The following is a 20,821-nucleotide window of genomic DNA, read 5'->3' on the forward strand; positions in this document are numbered from 1 at the left end:
CTGGGTAAGGCAGGCGCCCCAGAATTGCCTGACAGTATATTGTATAGTATGTGGTATGATGGGGGAACTCACTAAGCTTTATGCTTACGGTTTTCAGTTTTGGTTTCAGGTACTTCGTTTTCAAAGGAAAGGAGTCGGCTCGATCGCAGCGCATCACACTATGGTTTTCCGCACATGAGATCTTTGGGATTACACTATGATATTGTTTTATGATAACATGTTTGATTATTTCCACTTTGGTTTTGACATGACATGATATACTTGTTATGCTTTAAGTATAACTTATGTTTAAGTTCATTATTTTTATTATGAAACTATAAACAAGATTTTATTAGTGATTCCATGCCATAATATTGATTGATCTACTTATGAGAGTGATGTCTAAGCTAGATTTAGTAAGGTGTTTACAGTGGGATTTCCAAATAGTATAATTTGTATACCAAACGGACCCTACCTCTTATATGATCTTACTTGGTATTCCTTATTTAATAGATCTCGATGTATTCATTGGGATTGTTCAGGAATCTGGGAAATAGTATAAATACGAAAAAATACTGAAGTATAGTAATATTCATATTTAGGATGTTGGAAATGGATAAGCTGAAGTATTAGCAAAGGAACTAGCTTTCACGAGGACCTTCCACCTTAATCAGGTGAGTACATAGTTACTTTCATGAACATGATTTTAATACAAGTATTTATTAAATGTATTAAATATCTTCGAAAGTTTATATGTGAATGATATGATTATTTCCATGAATATGTGATAAATGTATATTTGATAATATACTCTATGCGAACCAGATATGGTTCTATATGTGTTAAGATGTATATGTAATACTATTACATGATAATAATAATAATAATAATAATAATAGAAGTATTATTTCCGAGAAAGTAATTTATGTTAATACCTAGTACTTCGTGTTAAATGTATATATTAGATTAGGATATTATTTCCTAAACAGGGTTGGTAATGGAAGTTGATTATAAGCATTGTAGTCTTTCCTAGTGATAAGTTAAGACTTATAAAGGATGCTTAGTTTGAGTTAAGTTGAAGAGATTTACCATGTACTATAAATATATTACATAGGCAAGAACTCTGGGATGATTATTGGTATTACAACTTTGTTTAGTTATACCCTAAGACTTAAAAATGGATGCTTAGTTTAACTATGTTTGGATATTGGGTAGCATCTTATTAAGAGTATGTGTGAGATGGGAACGGAGAGTAGAACTCTATTTGATGATATTGATGATCGATGGGGTATGTTTCACGTATGGGAGTACTATATTTGTATCCCTCTCCTAAAATTTTGATCGACAACTTGGGTGACCGATGAGGTATGTTTCACGTACATGAGTGTTATATTAGTATATATCCCCCCCCCCCCTTCTTTTTCTTTGTGATTCATCCTTTCTTTTAATGAAGTGATCGGACGAGTTTCGTGTGTCAGCTTTTCCATTCACAAAGTAATTGAGGGAACTTCGTAGACTGCCAAATAGCATGTAATAGATCACTAGTAGGTATGCCTGATGTTATCTTTCCATATAGGGTGGTTCTGAGAGTGAAACTTTATTCAATAACACTTGGGATCAGACAACTGCTAGGCATAGTCATCTAGATGACCACCCCTGACTTAACTGTCTTGAGATATTTATGAACAATGGTTCATGTGACTTGCTCCATCCCCTCATTTGTTGTCTTTATTGATCCTCGTTTGCTGCCAAGGAATCGTCGAATCAACGTAGTCAACTAGTTGTTCACATTGATCCTTCTGGTTAGATCTTGTAAGGTCGTTGTATAGGATCAATATGTGAGGACCAACGGGATAGGGTAGATTGTATTATAGAAAATGATATATATGTGTTGATGGTAACAGTTGGTTTTATAGGTTTAAGATATATGATTATTATCATTAAAACATTGTAGGATTGAAACCCCTATGTATCTTACCAAGTTTCCCAACCTGACCCACTCATTTTATATGCATCATAGGTAACGATGTTTAGATTGTTGAACACTTGAATTGGATGTTGAGTTATCGAAAAGAATACCTGCAATAGTGTTCATGACCGTTAGGTCTTTGCGATGTAACATATGTTGTGTATCGATTATGACATCCTTATAATTTTTATAAATTTGTGACAATCATTTGTACTTAAAAGAATTGTAATATACTGGGAATTTCCGCAAATAAAATATATCATGATTTTGAAAGAGTAAAGAAATTTTTTTTCGGTTCTGGAAATTAGAGATGTAACAATTTTCCCAAGGTGTTAACAACATCTTCATATTTCATTGATGTAAAGGGTTTTAAGTACAAATATGGTAAAAAAAAAATTAAACAGTGAATGTATGTTCTTCTAAAAGGTTATGTGAAAAGGTGATGGTGTTTTTATGGAAAAATGTTAGTTTTTGATGATTTGGGTATTTTTGGAGGGGTGCTAGTGATGGATGATGAAATCAAGAAGAAATGTTCTTAGGAACAGGGTAACGAAGATTATGATGTTTGAAGGAAAATACATGGGTTTTGGTTGCTTGGTGAATGAGGGAATCAAAGGTGCAAAAGATTGAGGAAGGGTAAAAGAAGATACAAAAAAGGTGACGCAATGGGGTATTCATATTTATATGGAGGAATTATAGTTTAGAAAAGGAAATGATAACATGTGATAACTAATGAAAAAAATAATTACTTTATATATTGAAACCATCAGAAGGGTTAATTGGATATTTGATTTTAAACAAATTAGAAAAACTGGTTTTATGGGTATTGATTTGATTGATTTTTCTTATCATGTTTTAAAAAACTTCAATTTCAATTTTAATACAATTTTTAATCAATTTTAATTGCACCAGGGATTGTTGAAGAATGTAGTGTTTATCTTAAATTTTAACTTGATTTTTGGGAAATAAAGATTAAGAATTGGTTTAACTTAACAAAAAACCAAATATTATTGTAGAATTGCAAGAATAATCAATTTCAAATGCACATAACATTCTTAAAGAATGTGGGTTATTTGTTGTTCAATAAGTAAAGAACATTCTTGAAAGAAATAACATTTGTAGGAATAGAAGAATAAAACAAGAATTACAAGTGCATAAATGACATTCTTGAAGAATAAGACATAAATTAGAATGCACAACTTGCATTTTTTAAGAATAATTTAACATTCTTAAAATAATAAAAGACATTATTTAAGAATAATACATTAAAAATAGAAGAAGGTAGAAAAAATTACCAATACATGAAACCAATGTTTTAAAAACCGGTTTTTAGTTGAACCGGTTCCCGGTTTAACCGGTTCAACCGTCGGGTGAACCGGTTTCTATATTTTTCATGTATTTTTTTATTTTCCTACACATGCATACATATAGAAATTATGAATTTGATGTTTACAAGTTCAAACATTAAAAATACATATAAAAATAAGTTGTAGATGAATCCAAATACATTAAAATAATACTTAACCGTAAGTTTTAGTGTTTTACATCAATCCATATACGTCAAAAAGAAAATAAAGTATAATACCGAAACGATATATAGTTTTTGATGAATACAAACACATCAAAAGAATTTATAACATTTACCATATTTTTTTATATAGAGAAACTAAATAGATTTGAAAAAAATTACCAAAGTTTATTATGTAAATGGTTTTTTTTCATGTGTTTTTATTCGATTTAACCGGTTTATTTTGACCGGTTCAACCGGTTTTTTCTAAAAACCGGCCGGTTCATAAATCAATGTAAAACCGGTGATAGTTGAACCGCTCCCTCTCCCGGTTTCCGGTTCGACCGGCCGGTTCAACCGGTTTTTAAAACATTGCATGAAACATCCTTGATATGTACAGGTTTTGCAGTTACATTGTTTTGCATTCCATTCTTCAAGAATGTTGTTATTACATTCTTAAAAAAATATTTGAATAGAAAAATATGACTGGAAGAATAAAAAATAGTGTAAGAAAAACAAAGAATAGTGTACATGGTTGCTTTTCTTCAATTCAAATTTATGGGTTGCTTTTCTTCAATTCAAATTTCTGGGTTCAAGGAAGATGTTTGCTCATTCACGCAAGTATGAAAAACAAAGAATGGTGTTGCGTAAAAAAATAATAAAATAAAAATAAAAATAAAAATAATTAAAGAACAGGGTTGCTTTCCTTCAAATTGATTGTGTTTATAAAAATAACAACATTGCATGTGCTTTGGTGGCGTGATTATCAGTTATATATGTTTGGGGTGATTTGTGATAGTGTAATTGTTGGTTTTGGAATTTTAAATTGAAATATGGTTGTAAATCGTTTCTGATGATTTCTATTGGGGCCTAGAAGGTTATAGTGGAGATACGAATTCCCAATGGATCACGTAGGTTCATTTTCCGAATTGATATTTCTATCATATGCCCAGATTACAATAAATCCAGTCTAGAATAATCCAAATGAACACTTGTGAATTTAAGCACAGAGACACAAGCCAACTCATTAGAGAATCCTGAGTTTGTTTAAAGAAAAGAAGAAGAAGAGCTGAGAAAGCTATATGACGACTCAGTAGAAGAGCCGTATTTATGTTTGACAAATTAGCGTTTCCGTCTTCTTAATTAGTTAAGTAAATCTCATAAATATTGGCATAATCAATGGTTTCCAAAACTGATTAAATTTGTCAAATTTATCATAGTCAGCAGGGGCTCTGCCTCTTCGATCCTACTAAGGGCGCTGCCCCTAGGACCCTTGTTGGGGCATAGCCTCCTTAACCTTCGTCATTTTGTCGTACCGACTTATAATTCGATCTTTTATATATATATATATATATATATATATATATATATATATATATATATATATATCTTCGTCATTTTGTCATACCGACTTATAATTCAATCTTTTATATATATATATATATATATATATATATATATATATATATATATATATATATATATATATATATATATATATATATATATATATGCGTTCCACACACACCAAACATATAATATAGAGTAAAAATTATAAATTCCTTAACCTCACATATTAACCTCATATATTAGTTCCAATTACACAAAATGTCTGGTGACATCAAAATTAACACCAATTTCTTTTATACATGTAAAAAGGGTCAATTGCTTATAATGAACACAATATCTTGGAAAACAAAAGTGTTGGCTTTCAATTGCATATGAACTACTTCCGATTAACTTCAAATTTTTACCAAATGAGCAAAGCTCAAAACGATTGCTTATGATGAATAAAAAGATCGATTAAGAGATATGGTAGTAGATGATGTGGGTGGCTACATATGGTGATGCGGTAAAGAAGGTTGCATACTTGTATAGGGTTCTTCCAAAACTGAATGAACATAATATAAGTCTACTTACATAATTATAGAATTTATGGAGGTTCTAATTATATTATACAAATCGACTAATGTATCCCTCTCTAATAATTGGTTATACACTTGCACAATACTTAAAATGTTATACATAGACCTACTATATATATATATATATATATATATATATATATATATATATATATATATATATATATATATATATATATAAGAATTATTGTAAACTAGTAGTGTAACACATGTCAAATAGAGGTACTATATTAAAGAAAATGCAGGCTTTTTAGTAGACAATGACTGGGAATATGATATTAATTTAATCATAAAGTTGTATTTTTGCTTTATGGTTGTTAATTAATTGTTTTACTTAATATATGCTTTCTTTATGAAGCACTAATCGGAAAGAAGTAAAATTGGATTTTATACATGGTGCAGAATTGTCGACAATTGTTATTGTGTTATTACTATAATTCCACTAAGATATGGTGGGTCCAACTGCAAATGTCAACCAAGGTCGCCTTACAAATGATATAGTTGACCAAAATTTTCTAAATCAACCAATTTTTTAATTCCTTTATCTTTTTCATCTACCAAATGCATACCATAATTTAATAACCATTAGCATGAAGAACACAAAAAACATAAATTGGTGTATAAACCATATATACATAAAAACCAGAGATTAAATAAAAGACTTCCATTAAGGTTACTAAAAAAAGGAAACTAAAACAAAGAAAAAAGACCATATCACTTTCATTCCCAAGTAACAGAAATCATGGAATTGGCAATTCCGGACTCGCCAAATGTTGACTTGGTGTTGTAGTCCAAATCCTTCACTGCACCAGGAATGGCATGTGTCAACCGGAATGGCTTCTCATCACTACCTTCCAGATTCCCATGGCAGAATGACCACAGCAGCTGATGAACACAAGCAATCGGAAAGTCAGATAAAGATTAAATCATTAACTAATTTTGTAAGATAGGAGGGTAGTGTTTGGAATGCAGAATTGTGTTTGTTTGCCACAAAGGAAAGGAATGGAGTATTCCACAATGGAATCTTATTCCTTCTCATGAACTGATTTTCATTCCATTGATGGAATTGAATGGATATATTATGATAATAAATTACTTTTAGCTAAAGAATCTTTGAAAAAATATAGTGTTTTTCAAAAGTTACAAAACTTTAATGAGATTATCTTTTCTGTTTTCTAATAATAACTTAAATGTTTTTTTATTATAATTCTATTTTAAGCTTTGATAGTGTTTAAAACTTGATTTTGTTAACTACTGTTTTAAACGATAAAATAAACTTTTTTTTTACTAATTGAAATACATATACGACATAAAATATGTTTATATGCAATTTATTTCACATTATAATTTTATTTTGTTTACGTATATTTTTATAAAAGTAACATTTTTTTCTTTATTTATACTTGGTTTCCCAATTATACGTAACAAACACCATGTTTAAAAAAAAATGAACTTTCATGTGAAATTTCCATATTATGCATAAAATAAATAAATAAAAAATGCATAATTTTAATAATTAACAAAATTTTATTTACAAAAATAAAAACTTATTAACGTGCAAATGAACTATAATAAAATAATACTTTTTAGTTACTTCTAGAAGATAAGGTTGCAATGTAATTAAAATAATGAAACTTTTACAAAAAGATTTATCACTATAACTACATAAATAAAAATGGGTTATATTAAGAACTTTCTTTCCATTCCATTCCACGATGGAAAGAAAAATAAATAAATAAATAAATACCACCTGGCTGAGGAATGAAGATAAAAACAAATAGAAGGAATCACTGGTCCATTCCATTCCATCACATCATTTCAATGGAATGAACCATTCCATTCCTTTCCTGATTCCATCATACCAAACACTACCTAGAAGCAGAATGAAAATAATAGATTTTACTTGTATTGGATCGGATCTTAAAAAGTTCCTCTGAAGTCTGCGCCCATCTGGCATCCGGATTCCAACCCTGCAAACAAGATTCCGATCACCCTTGGGTTCTTCAGGTAGCGGTGGATAAGTCGGCTTCTCTGATTCCGGAGTATCTTTTTCAGTTTTAATAGCATCTGAACCTTTTGAGGGTTCTTCAATGCTATTTTTTGTTGTTTCCATAGATAATGCTCGTGCCACTCTCATCTCTTCATCTTCTTCACTTGTTCCATTTGCAACCACTGCAGCCTCATAATTTAGTTAGTATAAGTAACAATCACACATGTTAATATTGGTTTTATGTCTAATTTTAATCTCTTTAATTTAATTGGTAGATTCTTGTTGGATATTTGTGATTTTGGTAGTATGGAAACTATGAGATTTGGCATTCCTTTATTAGACAGAAATATAAAGTTTCTATTATGTAGAAGTTGATAATGAGAAGTTAGAGCCACAAGCATTGAAATGTGTATTTCAGGTGTTTAAAGCTGGAATTATAGAGTTACCTTTAAATAATCCTTTTTAAAAGATTAAATCTCATAGAGAATAACGACAAATTTTGTTTTGTTCGTTGGTTTTAATAAAAAAATTACTTTAATTGATTGTTTAGTCTCGAATATTATTAAATTATTTCCTAAATTTCAGATACTCCTATTAAGTTAACCGCATACCCTAATTTTTTTTTCTACATAGCCTCAACCTTACATTGCAAGAAATCAAAAGAGGCATCATATATGTATATGTTGTTGAAGCTTTATATGGTTGCATATGTCATAAATATTGATATAGTTGAGAAGCTCTCAATTTATGATAAAGCTAAATTATTATAAAGAATGTTTGATAAGTGGATTATAGATATACATGATGAGATCAAATTTCAACAAAAAACAATACTACTTAGATCTATGAGATTTGACTCATTCATGACATCACATGATTCTACTATGATAGTTGTGTAGATTCGAGACAATGTGATAATCAATCTTTTGTATACCTACTTAGATTGAAGATTGAAGAATCAATTGAATAAAAAGTTTGAAATGAAAGATTGAAGAATTCATGGTGTCAAAATTTGCAAAGATTACAAGTCGTTGCATTAAACCACAAAATACTATATATAGAAAGTATTGAAAGGTTATGATTATTTGGGACATAGCATTAATGGACCTAGTTTTTCCATTGTTAGTAAAACCATAATTTGGGTTTTAGCGCGTTTTTTTGCTATTTGGTTGTTCTCATATTTGCAACAAAACAAAACAAGTATATTAATATTACCATATTCAAAGATAACAAACTCAATACGTATATAACAAATCATAATAAGAAAAAAAAAACTTAATTATATCACAATAAAACAAAGTAGCAAACCTGGCATTGCTTGAATTTTAGGAGGTGGAGCTTGAGAATTTTCTCTTGGACGTTTGTGTGACAAACTAAAATGATGATCCTTAGGGCTACCATCCATGAATTGCAACAAATCCTTTCCAATTAATCAAATTTTACATTCAAATGTTAATCTTTTGAAATATCGAATACTATGAATTTCAACAACTGTATTTCATACCTCCAATAAATTTTCTGGTTGAATCATTCCACGCCATAAACGCATCTTTTGACCAGTAACAGGGTCAATAACAAGAGTTACAGGAACCGAATCCAATTTGTAGTATGTTTTTATCTTGCTTCCATCTTCTGTATCATCACATACCTACACACACACACACACACAACAAAAAATATAACCTTCTTTATTTTGCTACACATATACTTTTTCAGATGTGAGCTTTTTGGATTGTTAATAGTAATATTATAATAAAAAATAAACCTGCCAGAAGATGAAATTAGACATGATTGTTTGAGAAACAGCTTCATTAGCCCATGTATCTCGATTAAGCTACACAAAAGGTATCATTAATAAACAGCATAATCATAGCATCCATAAAAAATAACTATTTTTACATTAAAAAGCAAGTTAGAATAAAACAAAACACACCATATGTGAGCTAAATTCCCTGGTTGATTGCAAGTTCACTAGAAGCCAACGATCTTGATTTTTAGCAGATTCTTTAGCCTGACATTATAACAAGTAAATTATAACTTATTTATTAAGATATATGTTATAAAATTCACAATTTTACCTTCTCAAATGGGCCATGGAACATCAAAGCAAAAGGAGGGCGATATAAGGTGGCAAGATTATCTCTAGAAGTATCAGCTGTTGATGTGGCACCACCACTTTGGTCTGTTTCCCATACTCCAGGATGTTTTAGTTCCTCTTCAAAGTTTCTAAAGGGTACAACTGTACGTGCTTCAAGTGGAGTATACCCCAATCTTGTTGCTCTAAACACAAGAAAAGGACACAATGTACATGGTTTATAAAAAGGTTTCTAATGATGAAAGACATAATCTACACAAATGAGTAAAGTGGAATACCCAAAGCGCATTGGAGTGTCATAAAGAACATCCCTTTTCACTGGTAGAGGTGCACGAACTTCATTGTTATCATCTTCTCTGGTGTTTTTGGAACCATTGTTGTTCTCTGAGCCTCTGAGACGACATTCGGTGAAAGATTTGGTAAATGGGAGGTAAGGATTATATAGAAAAAGAAGATCTTAGTTTAAATTTCGCATCATCCACCTACCCGATCTTTTGGTCGGACAAAAGCCCATCGTTTTCTACAGGTGGAACATATGGAGACGATGATGCAGCTGCTCCACCTTCGTTTCCTATGTAAAAAAGTTGAATAGCTTCTTCAAGTTTCCAGCTTGTGGCCTGAATTCATGGAATCAGAACCAAAAAAATATAATGTTAACAACAATTCCAACAGACTGATCATAAATAAGTATACATATGTGTGTAACATTATCAATCGATCGATTAATATCAACCAAACAGGGATAGCAATTGGAACCTGTAAAAACTGCCTGGCAGTGTCGGCAGTCTGTCCGACAGCAATTTCAAGAAACAAAGAGACCATATTTTGCTGGTCGGTCGCAGATAGAACGCCGCCACTCTCCATCTTCGATTCTTCTTGTTCTTCTTCTTCTTTTTTTATCTCCGAATGAATCAACGAGTCGAAATCAGTAACACTACCAAAACCCTGATGGGAGATGGGATTGGATTTGGAGGTTACGGGGATGAAATTTTGTTTTTCAGGAGTGGGAGATTGGGGAAAACCCAGGGGGCGAAGGCGATTATCAAAATAGAGGTTATTGGATCGAAGTTCACAATGGATTTATATTAGCGACTGTTGAAGAATTACAAAAGGCCCATTTTGCTCATTTTACTGGTTATAGATAATGACTTACAAAACAAAAGTTAATATATTTTTCGGTTTGTACAGATTTAGTTATGTCTTTTTGTTTATATTTTACCATTGAATTTGTTGAATTATTTAAAAAACATCCTTATGACTTGCTATAGGAAGTTTAGCCGGTTGTCTGGCGTTCTTGTGAGTTCCGGCGAGTCTCCTGTCATCTTCTCTGGCCAAAAATGAATTTTTCCGGCGACTTTGTCATCTCCAGAAACCAAGAAGTTTGAAAGGTTCCAAATTCATGGATTTTCAAGGAAGAAAAAAGGTCATAGCAGATCTAGTGTTCTTGGTTACAAGAACACATGAACTCATATTTCGATTTCAAAAGAAGGAGGGTTGTGAAGATGAAGTGGTTGTGAAGTTGAACGTGAAAACCATCAGAAACTCAGATCTAGCACCATAAGAAATCCCAAAGCTCGATTTCTTGTATGAACTCGATTTCATATTTAAGTTCATGTGTGTGTGTTTAGATTCGAGTTTTGGGTGCATAAATCGAAACGAGAAAAAAGAGGTTTTTTTATCAGAAAATCAAATGAGGATGTATGGAGATCTAAAGATTGAATGAAGAGATCTTGGTTTAAACTCGAATGAAGATATCTGAAAATCACGCCAAATCTTAAAGATCATTTGATTTCAAATCTGAACACTTCTGGAGCTCTTTTTTTGGGAAGAAGATGAACATGATGAAGACGAACACCTTTCTAAAATCGATGAACACACCATGTTTGAAGGTTTTCAAGGGAAAATTTGAGCATCAGATCTGGGTTGAAGACAATAAACATCAGATATGGGTTAGAGTTTGAAGATGATGAACTTCATATACGGAACAATACTTAGATTTCAAAACACGATGTAGCTTCAAACCCATTTTCCAAATCTGACCTTCAAATCGATTTCATCCATGAAGTGTGTGTCGGATCTAACAAAACAAGAAGGTGTGTATTGGAAATCATTTCCAAATCATTCCATGTTGTTCATTAGCTTTGGTTCCAAAAATCTGATGAATCTGATGAACACACATATAAAATCGATTTCTAAACACAAATATGACTCTAAAACTCATTTTCTGGGTTGAAGTGGTTGAAGGATTTTTGGGTCACTGGAGTCTGGAGAACATGGAGCCTTTCCGGAACTCACAAGAACGTCGGAAACCGGATAAACCTCCGATAGCAGGTCATAAGGATGTTTTTTGAACGGTTCAACAAGTTCAATGGTTAAATATAAACAAAAAAAATCCAGTGACCAAATGTATACAAATCAAAAAATACATTACCCTTTTAAGTCATTATCCCTTTACTTTATCCTAGGACAATCACAAATCATGAGAAATAATAAGGTAAATAGCATAAAATATTTAATTGATACCAAAATTCTAATTTGATATTGTGTTTTTTTGTTTCAAATTTAACATTATGTTTTTTATTTTGCTTTCAATGTAACCATATTACCGGTTAGAACCGGTTTGTCGGTTACCACTCTGTTACTTCTCTGTTACTTTTGTTACTTCCTGTGTGACTTTGTCCATATCAACGAGTTTCATTACACCCTTTTCCTAATCATCCTCTTCCCTCATTTACCTCTTCCCCATCATTTACCCTTGTCTCGACAAAGCACATACCAACCCTCATTAACTAAGGTTTTCACACTCTGTAACTTCGAAGATTTTCTATCTTTAGCAGCATGTATGTTCATCGCATGCCATCGATTGCAGGAAGAAAGTTGAAACCATACCACGAAGCAACAAAAACCGTCTGATCGTATCGAAAGGGGGCCCTATTATGAATCAGATTTGAAGAAAAGTGAGTGCGATAAACACTAATATTCATTATCGTAAAGCGACTCTAAAAGGGAATTTGTTGTTGATCAGGTGTTGGATGATTGTGATGCAAATGAATAATCAAGTTCTCAACATTTGAAGATACCTTTTGATGTTTTCCTTTATAATTTATGTCATCTTCCGGTTTACAATGAGAGGGAAAATGTTGATGATGAAGCTATTAGAGAAGAATTTCATATTGATAATGAAAAGGAAGAGGAGGAGGATGAGGTTGTTCAAGATCTAACCCAATTTAGTGTTCTTGACCCTTATGTTTATTAGAAGAAACTGAAACCACATTTTGGTAAAAGGTATGCTAGTAAAGCTGAGTTAAGGTTCAAACTAACTATGTTGTTCACAATGGTTATCCAATTAAGGTGACAAAATCTTTTAGTACAAGGCTTCAAGAAAAATGTGGTTTAACAATAAAGGTAATAGGTGTACCTTCAAGTTGTGAGCATCCTGGATGAACAATGGGAATTTTTCAAATCAAGGGTCTTACTGGTAAGCATAGTTACGTTAGGGAGTACAAGTATGCCAATTGGTTAATCTTGACTGGATTGCTAAAGAATTCTTGAAACAATTGAGTGTTACACCAAGAATGAAAGCCAGTGAGGAGAAAGAAGATATAAAGAATAAGTTTTTTATGCATGGTGTCTAGGGGACAGTGTTATAGGACAAAAATAAAGCACAACAAGTTGTAACTAGAAAGTCAGAGCATTATGCTCATATATAGGAATATGGAGGAGAGATCATCAAATCAAACCCTGGTATTACAGGATAGGTTGGAGTTGATCTCAAAGAATATGATAGCAGTGTGTTTAAAATATTTTATGTATATTTCAAGGCTTTAAGGGATCAGCAAATTAGGGGTTGTAGAAGAGTCATTGGCATAGATGGTTGTTTTTTAAAAGGTTGATGCAAAGGGGAGCTACTCATTGCAATAGGTACGGATAAGAACAACCAGGTTTACCTAATAGCATGAGTTATTGTTGATGTTGAAAAAACAAGTCAAATTGAGCGTGGTTTATTCAATTTCTTGTAGAGGACCTTGGTTTACAATTAGGTGATTGGTTAACAATAATTGATTATCATCATAAGGTATATCCAATCACTCTTTTTTGTATGTTTACTCTTTTTCGTATCATGTAACATATTTTGTATCATGTAACTTTTTTGTATCATGCAAAGTTTAGTAGAGGTTGTCAAAGAGGTGTTATCATTATTAGTTGAGCATAGGCAGTGTGTCAAACATGCGCATGTCAACTTCAAAAAGGTGTACAATGAGATATATTGTAAGTGATATTTTTGGACAGCTTCAATTTCAGCCATAGATTCCTTTTTTGTTGTGACAATGGAGGAACTCAAAGCAATAAATGGGAATGCTTATGAATACTTGATGGTAAAGAACCCAAAAAAATGGAGTATGGCAATTTTTTTAGTGAAGGTAGAGCATGTGAAGTTGTAGAAAAATGTATATTAGAGAGATTCAATTCAGTTATTCTAAAGGCAAGGACTAAACCATTTTCTTACTATGTTGGATGATATCAGAATGTATGTTATGGAGAGGTTTTATAGGATGTCTACAAAGCACTTAACATGGAGTGAAGACGTATGTCCTATAATATTGACAAAGGTTTCTAAGAACAAAGAGGTCCCCAGAGAGAATTAATATACTTCAGCTTGGAAAAAAGGTTGTTGGACCAGGGTCTACTAGTTTGGAGCATGTTTCTTTAGAGTGAGTTATGGGTTGATGGGACAGTGTTTATGTTAGCCCTTTTTGTATTAAGTTATCCCATATACTTTAATTATCTCTTGTAAATGGTATACCAAAACATTACTACCCTTTTTTGTAAATAAGATGGGTCAATATGGTCAAAATGTATGGGATTTTTTGGTAACAAATCATGTAAGCTTGGTATGGTGATTATGGACCTAAACACTTTATTGAACTTCAATAGTATCTTTTTGGCACATAAGGGTAATTTGGTACCATTTGACCATAAACATATACACTCCATTGTTATTGTCTATTGCTATTATATTTGGACAATATCCTCATAAACATACATATTTCACTCTCTTAAAAGTATACACACTTTATATATATATATATATATATATATATATATATATATATATATATATATATATATATATATATGGTCAACATTGGACCTTACCAAACATTACTTCCAACTTAAAAACCTAACACAACTTCCTGCTTACCCCTTGTACACTATCCACATCAAAATCCCCACAATAACTATTAAAAAGACAAGCAAACCAATCACATCCCTAATAAGAACTAGCATTATTTTTCACCTTGACTAGGGTTCAGTTTTTCCTTTTCTAGTGGTTTTTTTTTCTTCTTTTTTCCATGATTTCATACGAAAGTTCCTTGTACCATGAACTTACTTCACCATCATACCATTTAAAGTAACCATAGTCTTCATCCTCATCGGGGAAATACTTGCACCCAAAGTATCTTCTACCAGGATTCTTCTCACTCTTTGATATCGACATTGGGGTATCTAGTCCATAGTAGCACATCCTAGAGGCACTGTTGGCTGATTTGATTACCCAAATATGGTATGATGATCCAACTGATCGGGAGAGAGACATCATTGCATGTTCCTCGTGAAGAATTGAGAAGAAAAGTAAAGACCGGTTTAAGGGAAATAAGAGTAAAGAAGAAAAAGATCGACCGAGGGAAAGTTTTGTAGGTTAAGGTCCATTTATAAAGAGTTTATTGTCGTGTAGGGTCTAAGGTGGATGTCACATAAGCTAAATGTCCTAGTCAGCAAAGTGAAAACCAGTTAACCTAAAGGCAACCGGTAATAGGGTTACACTAAAAAAAAAGTAAAAACACATTGTCAAATTAAAAAAAAAGTGTCAAATTAGAATTTGGTGTAAAGTTAGTGACTTTTTTGTGTTATTTACCTTAAGTAATATGACAAAACTGGAAAAAATGGTCCATGTGGTTATTAAAAATATGTGATTTTGGTCTATATAAATTTGGATTTGGTATTATTGGTCCGGTGTTAGATTTGTTTTGGTGATTTTTGAACCCTATCAATTTGAAAAGACTATTATACCTTTTATATTTGTTTATTTATTTATTTTTTAATATTTATGTTAATGTTTTTTACTAATTAAAAATAAAAGAATGGGCTCTATCTCTATTTCTCTCTCACTTTGTTGGAAAAACATAATAGGCTTCATTTTTTAGGGTGTGTTCTTTTGTCACTGAAAAACATAATAGGTGGTGTATGTGTGTGTGTGTTTCATTAGAAACCAAGACCTCTCGTGAACACCAGAACTCTGGCTAGCACCTAAACTCCAACACCGCCTATGTAGTTGTCATACTCTTCATTTCTTCTTATTATTTCTCTTCTCCCTTCCCTTTTTTCTTTGATTTTCGAAAAAATCCCACTAAAGACAAACACAAACCATTCATCATAGTTGGGAAAACATGACATTTTTCTGCCACCGCCATAGCCGGATCGACCGTCGCCGCCCATGATAATTGGACCGTCATTCTCGTCGATCCATCCGCACTCTACCATCACCAAACCTATCATCATCAGCTACTCCATCGATTTCACCAATTTAAGTCGCCATCATTAGGTACAGAGGCGGAGCCATTACAGGGGCTAGCAGGTGTGCTGCCCCTCCAACTTCTCTTATTTGATATAAATAAGTATTGATTATAAACATATATTGTTTTAAGCTCATAATAAAAATGAATTTCAAGCCCACCAACCACCCTTTAGCTAGCCCAATTTATTTGATATTGTGTTGCACGATTACAAATAACAAATATATTAGTTGCGGCAATATTGTTTTAAGCCCATAATAAAAATGAATTTCAAGCCCACCAGCCACCCTTTAGCTAGCCCAATTTATTTGATATTGTGTTGCACGATTACAAATAACAAATATATTAGTTGCGGCAATTATCAATCGGCAAATCTATCTTGCGATTTACAAATCATCGGCAAAGTAAAAGAAGTACGGCAAATATAGTATTTAATTATTCATCACAATTACCTATTTAAATTGATCCACGTGAACTTTCAAAAGGTAATTTCCCTTTTTATTAGTTAATACATACTCTATTTATGTTCTTTTTTTTTTTAATTTCTGGTTAATATTTTTTTTAGCAGTATAATTTGTAATTAATGATAGTATTATGATTGGTCAATTGGTTTCTTAATTCTTATAATCATAGGGTAAACCATGAGAAAAAAAAACTATAGATTCTTTTTCAAACAAAGAAGACAGCCAACAACCATATTTTGTTAGAGAGAATATTAGACATTTTTTTTCTTTATCATATCTCTTTCAATTTTACAAACTCAAGCCCCCCTTATCTTAAAATCCTGGCTCCGCCCCTGATTAGGTACCACCATCAGAAAAGCGCCATCCATCAAAAAACGATACTCCGACGAAGTCGGTGCTAGTGAATTTAGGTTTCTGATGGAATAAATGGTAGTGGTCGGGGTGGTTGAAGTTTTGGGTGGTGTCCAGAAGAGAGAGAGAGAGAGAGAGAGAGAGAGAGAGAGAGAGAGAGAGGTGGATGTGATGATTGGGTTTTTTTATTTTGTAATTAAAATAATATTAAATAAAAAAATTAAAATTAAAAAAAAAACTATTTAAAGGCATATTCGTCATTTCAGATTGAGTATAGACCAAAAACACAAAAAAAAAAAAAATGGCAACCATAGAGACCAAAACCACACAAGGAATCCAAAATTAGACAACTGATGCACCACCAACAAAATTTAAACCAAAACCACATATTGTTAACCATAATGACCATTTTTTGTAATTTTGTCAAATAAAAATATTGTAGCATCCCAAAAACACGATAATATTTTTCATTTTTAATTTAAAGGAAATCGTTATTTTCAAGCAAACCCATCTCAAAATCAAGTATCAGAGTACAAATGTTTCCCAAGATCAATATATCATAAATCTAAAAACATAACACCGAAGCATGTGTACAATCATGTCTTCGCCTTGCCCCGATCATCTGAAACATGAAGTTAAACCATAAGCCAAAGCTTAGTGAGTTCCCCCAAAGTACCACATACAACCATACAAATAACAGCATGCATACATGAGCCTACAACCTAACTGGACCGTCACACTAGGCCTAAAACCTATCTGGACCGATCTCAGAGCCTTCAACATGACTGGACTGCCGCGTCGGACCTACAAACTATCTACACTGCTCTCCAAGCCTTTGACATGACTGGACCGTCTTACATGCCTTGAGTCTATCTGGGCTGCCCTGGGTATCATGGCCTTCAGCATAAAGCAGGACTGCCTCAACCCAACCAGCAATAACACATCAACATATATCATAACAATCAATATCTAACAAATACATGTAGTCTTATAGATCTACTAGTCTAACACATATCCAGTAATATATGTAATCATACAGTTCTATCAGTCTAACGCGTATCAATAATCACCAAGTAATCATACAGATCTACCGCATGCTCAGTATAACATCTATCAATATACCAAGATATCAAATCCAGTGGGTCGGCATTGGTGACTTCGACCCACAAGTAAAGTGAGGAAAACTCACCTCTCGGTCTGAAAAGGTCGATGATCAGGACATTCCTCCGAATATCAGCTATACATATCACTTATACATCAAATAGTGACTAATCTCAAATACAAGTCAGAATACCCCAAATACCCTTAGGCCAAACTTGGTCAAACCCTGGTTAGAGTCAAAATCAATCCACACTCGAATGTCCCACAATCCCCTAATCACGACGTGACCCCTAATGGTCACATCGTGACCTAATAAGTTAAATCAGTCGAGGAATACCATCCTCACGTCGTGACACCCATGTGCTCACGTCGTGAGAACCTTCTAATCAGAAGTTCTTAATGAAACTCATAATCCCTTTTTGGCTAAGCAACCAAACCCTCCATAGTGTCTTATTTACTCCAGGACATAAAAATCATGGATTTTTGGACATACATGTCCAATGCATGTCCTAAACACTAACTAGGGCACAAAAGAGGAAATGACACAAAATCTCATGCAAGAGTCTTAAAACTCAACCATATTCTAAATCTAGCATCTATACTACTCAAGGGACACTAGAGATCCATAAATTTGGCAACTTTATGGATTTCAACCACTACATCATCTTGAATATAAAAGATTAAGCATAAAAACCTAGATCTAAGCTAATGGACTCATAAAGCAATGAAGTTGAAACTCACAAAAGGTCCAGAAGGTGTGATAATTCTTGATGGGGAGACTTGAATGCAGAAAAGATGTACTAGATGCTCTTCCTCTTCTTTTCATTGGCTAGAATCACCACAAATAAGCTCAACATCAAATATGGATGTTAGGGTTTCAAATAGGAGTAAAAGGAGGTGATGGAGGCTGAGGGTGGGCTAACCCTAGCCCTCACTTCCTGTAAATACGGGATAAAACCCCTAAAACTAGGGTTTCCTCTCAGGCAGATCTCACATCATGAGCCATATGTGCTAATGTTGTGAGCCCAAAGGTGATGCGCGATTGCACTAACCTCCTCACGACGTGACATACATAGCTTACGTTGTGAGTAAGGTTAAACCTTTGAATTTTTAAACTTACCAATTGCTCACCTGAACTGAATGTTACAATTTTCCCCCTCTTGAACTAGACTTCATCCTCAAAGTCCGCTGTTGTGAACAACTTAGGGTAAGGCTCTTGGATCTCTGACTCGGGTTCCCACGTCCATTCGAAACCTTTCCGATGCAGCCACAAAACCTTGACCAAATACTACCTTGTTGCGCAAGGCCTTTGTCTTCTGATCCAAGATCGTCACTGGCCTCTCAATATAATTTAGGCGATCATCAACCTGAACATCATCCAGAGGAACAATCGCTGAATTATCGACCATATACTTCCAAAGCTTCAAAACATGGAAGGTGTTGTGGATCTGACTGAGCTCCCCAGGCAAATCCACCATGTATGCTACCTTGCTAACCCTGGCAATCACTCGAAATGACCCAATATACCGAGGCTCCAACTTTCCTTCTTCCTGAAGCATATTACACCCTTCCAAGGCGATACCTTCAGCAAAACCATGTCTCCAACCTGGAACTCAAGCTCAGATTGACGCTTGTCGGCATAACTCCTTTGCCGACTCTAAGTTGTCTACAACCTCTGTCTAATCTATTGAATAAGAGCTCTGTCATCTGAAGGACTACTTCACTCTTTCTCATAACCCTATGACCGACCTCTCCCCAACAGATTGGGGTACGACACTTCCTCCCATAGAGAAGCTCAAACGGTGGCGCGCCGATACTGGAGTGATAGTTGTTGTTGTAAGAAAAATCCGCCAGAGGAAAATAGGAGTCCCAAATCCCATCGAAATCTATGGCACAAGCTCTCAACATATCCTCAAGTATCTGCATTGTCCTCTCACTCAGGCTATTAGTCCGCAGATGATAAGCAGTGCTAAAGTGCAATCTCGTACCCAGTTCCTCGTGGAACTTCTACCAAAACCATGAAGTGAATCGAACATCCCGGTCTGAAACAATAGAAACCGGAACACCATCTCGAGCGACAATCTCACACACATAAACATCGGCCAATTTTTCAGCCGACAAACTCTCACGGATGGCTACAAAATAGGCACTCTTGGTCAATCGATCCACTATCACCCAAATCGCATCAAAGCTCTTAGCTTTCCTAGGCAAATTAGTGATGAAATTCATTGTGATCTATCCCCATTTCCACATGGGAACTTCCAAAGATTGAAGCTTTCCATACGGCCTCTGGTTCTTAGCTTTGACCATCCGACATGTAAAACACCGCTCGACATACCAAATATCTCTCGCTTCATGCACAACCACCAATAATTGAGTCGCAGATCCCAATACATCTTAGTGGATCCAAGGTGTATCGAAAATTTGTATTTGTGTGCCTCTTCCAACATAGCCTGTCTGACCCCACTAAAATCTGGTACCTATACTCGACCATACCGGGTCAATAATCCTTGGTTTTTGGTAGAAAACCTTTCGATCTTGCCTCTGAGTTGCTCCTGTTTCCAGTTCTTTTTCATGACTCCCTCCGCACGAGCCTCTCTAATCATACCCAACAATGGCGAATCAATAGAAATACTCATACAAATGCTCCTAACAGCGAAACTAGCTGTCTTGCAGCTCAAATCATCAGCGACCACATTTTCTTTCCCGGGGTGGTACAGAATCTCGTAGTCATAATCCTTGACCATGTCAAGCCACCTGCGCTACCTCATATTCAGATTCGGTTGATTGATGAGATACCTCAAACTCTTGTGATCCATGTAGATGGTACAACGGACCCCATACAAATAATACCACCAAATCCTG

The 20,821-nt window shown here is 33.7% G+C and overlaps 1 protein-coding gene across 1 annotated transcript; it reads right to left on the reverse strand.

Moving 5' to 3' along the window:
- Positions 1–5,946: 5,946 nt before the first annotated feature.
- LOC145101301 (plant UBX domain-containing protein 7-like) lies at positions 5,947–10,523 on the reverse strand. Its single transcript, XM_079038499.1, has 10 exons — positions 10,222–10,523; positions 9,952–10,082; positions 9,744–9,857; positions 9,449–9,650; positions 9,304–9,381; positions 9,136–9,204; positions 8,875–9,018; positions 8,679–8,790; positions 7,284–7,552; positions 5,947–6,265 (listed from the first exon to the last, which is right to left on the reverse strand). The coding sequence occupies exons 1-10, from the start codon at positions 10,327–10,329 to the stop codon at positions 6,101–6,103; spliced, it is 1,392 nt and encodes a 463-aa protein (XP_078894625.1). The 5' UTR covers positions 10,330–10,523; the 3' UTR covers positions 5,947–6,100.
- Positions 10,524–20,821: the final 10,298 nt, after the last annotated feature.

The sequence above is a fragment of the Lactuca serriola genome, chromosome 4, assembly GCF_051521515.1.
Source record: "Lactuca serriola cultivar US96UC23 chromosome 4, Lser_US96UC23_V15, whole genome shotgun sequence".
Lineage (NCBI taxonomy): Eukaryota > Viridiplantae > Streptophyta > Magnoliopsida > Asterales > Asteraceae > Lactuca > Lactuca serriola.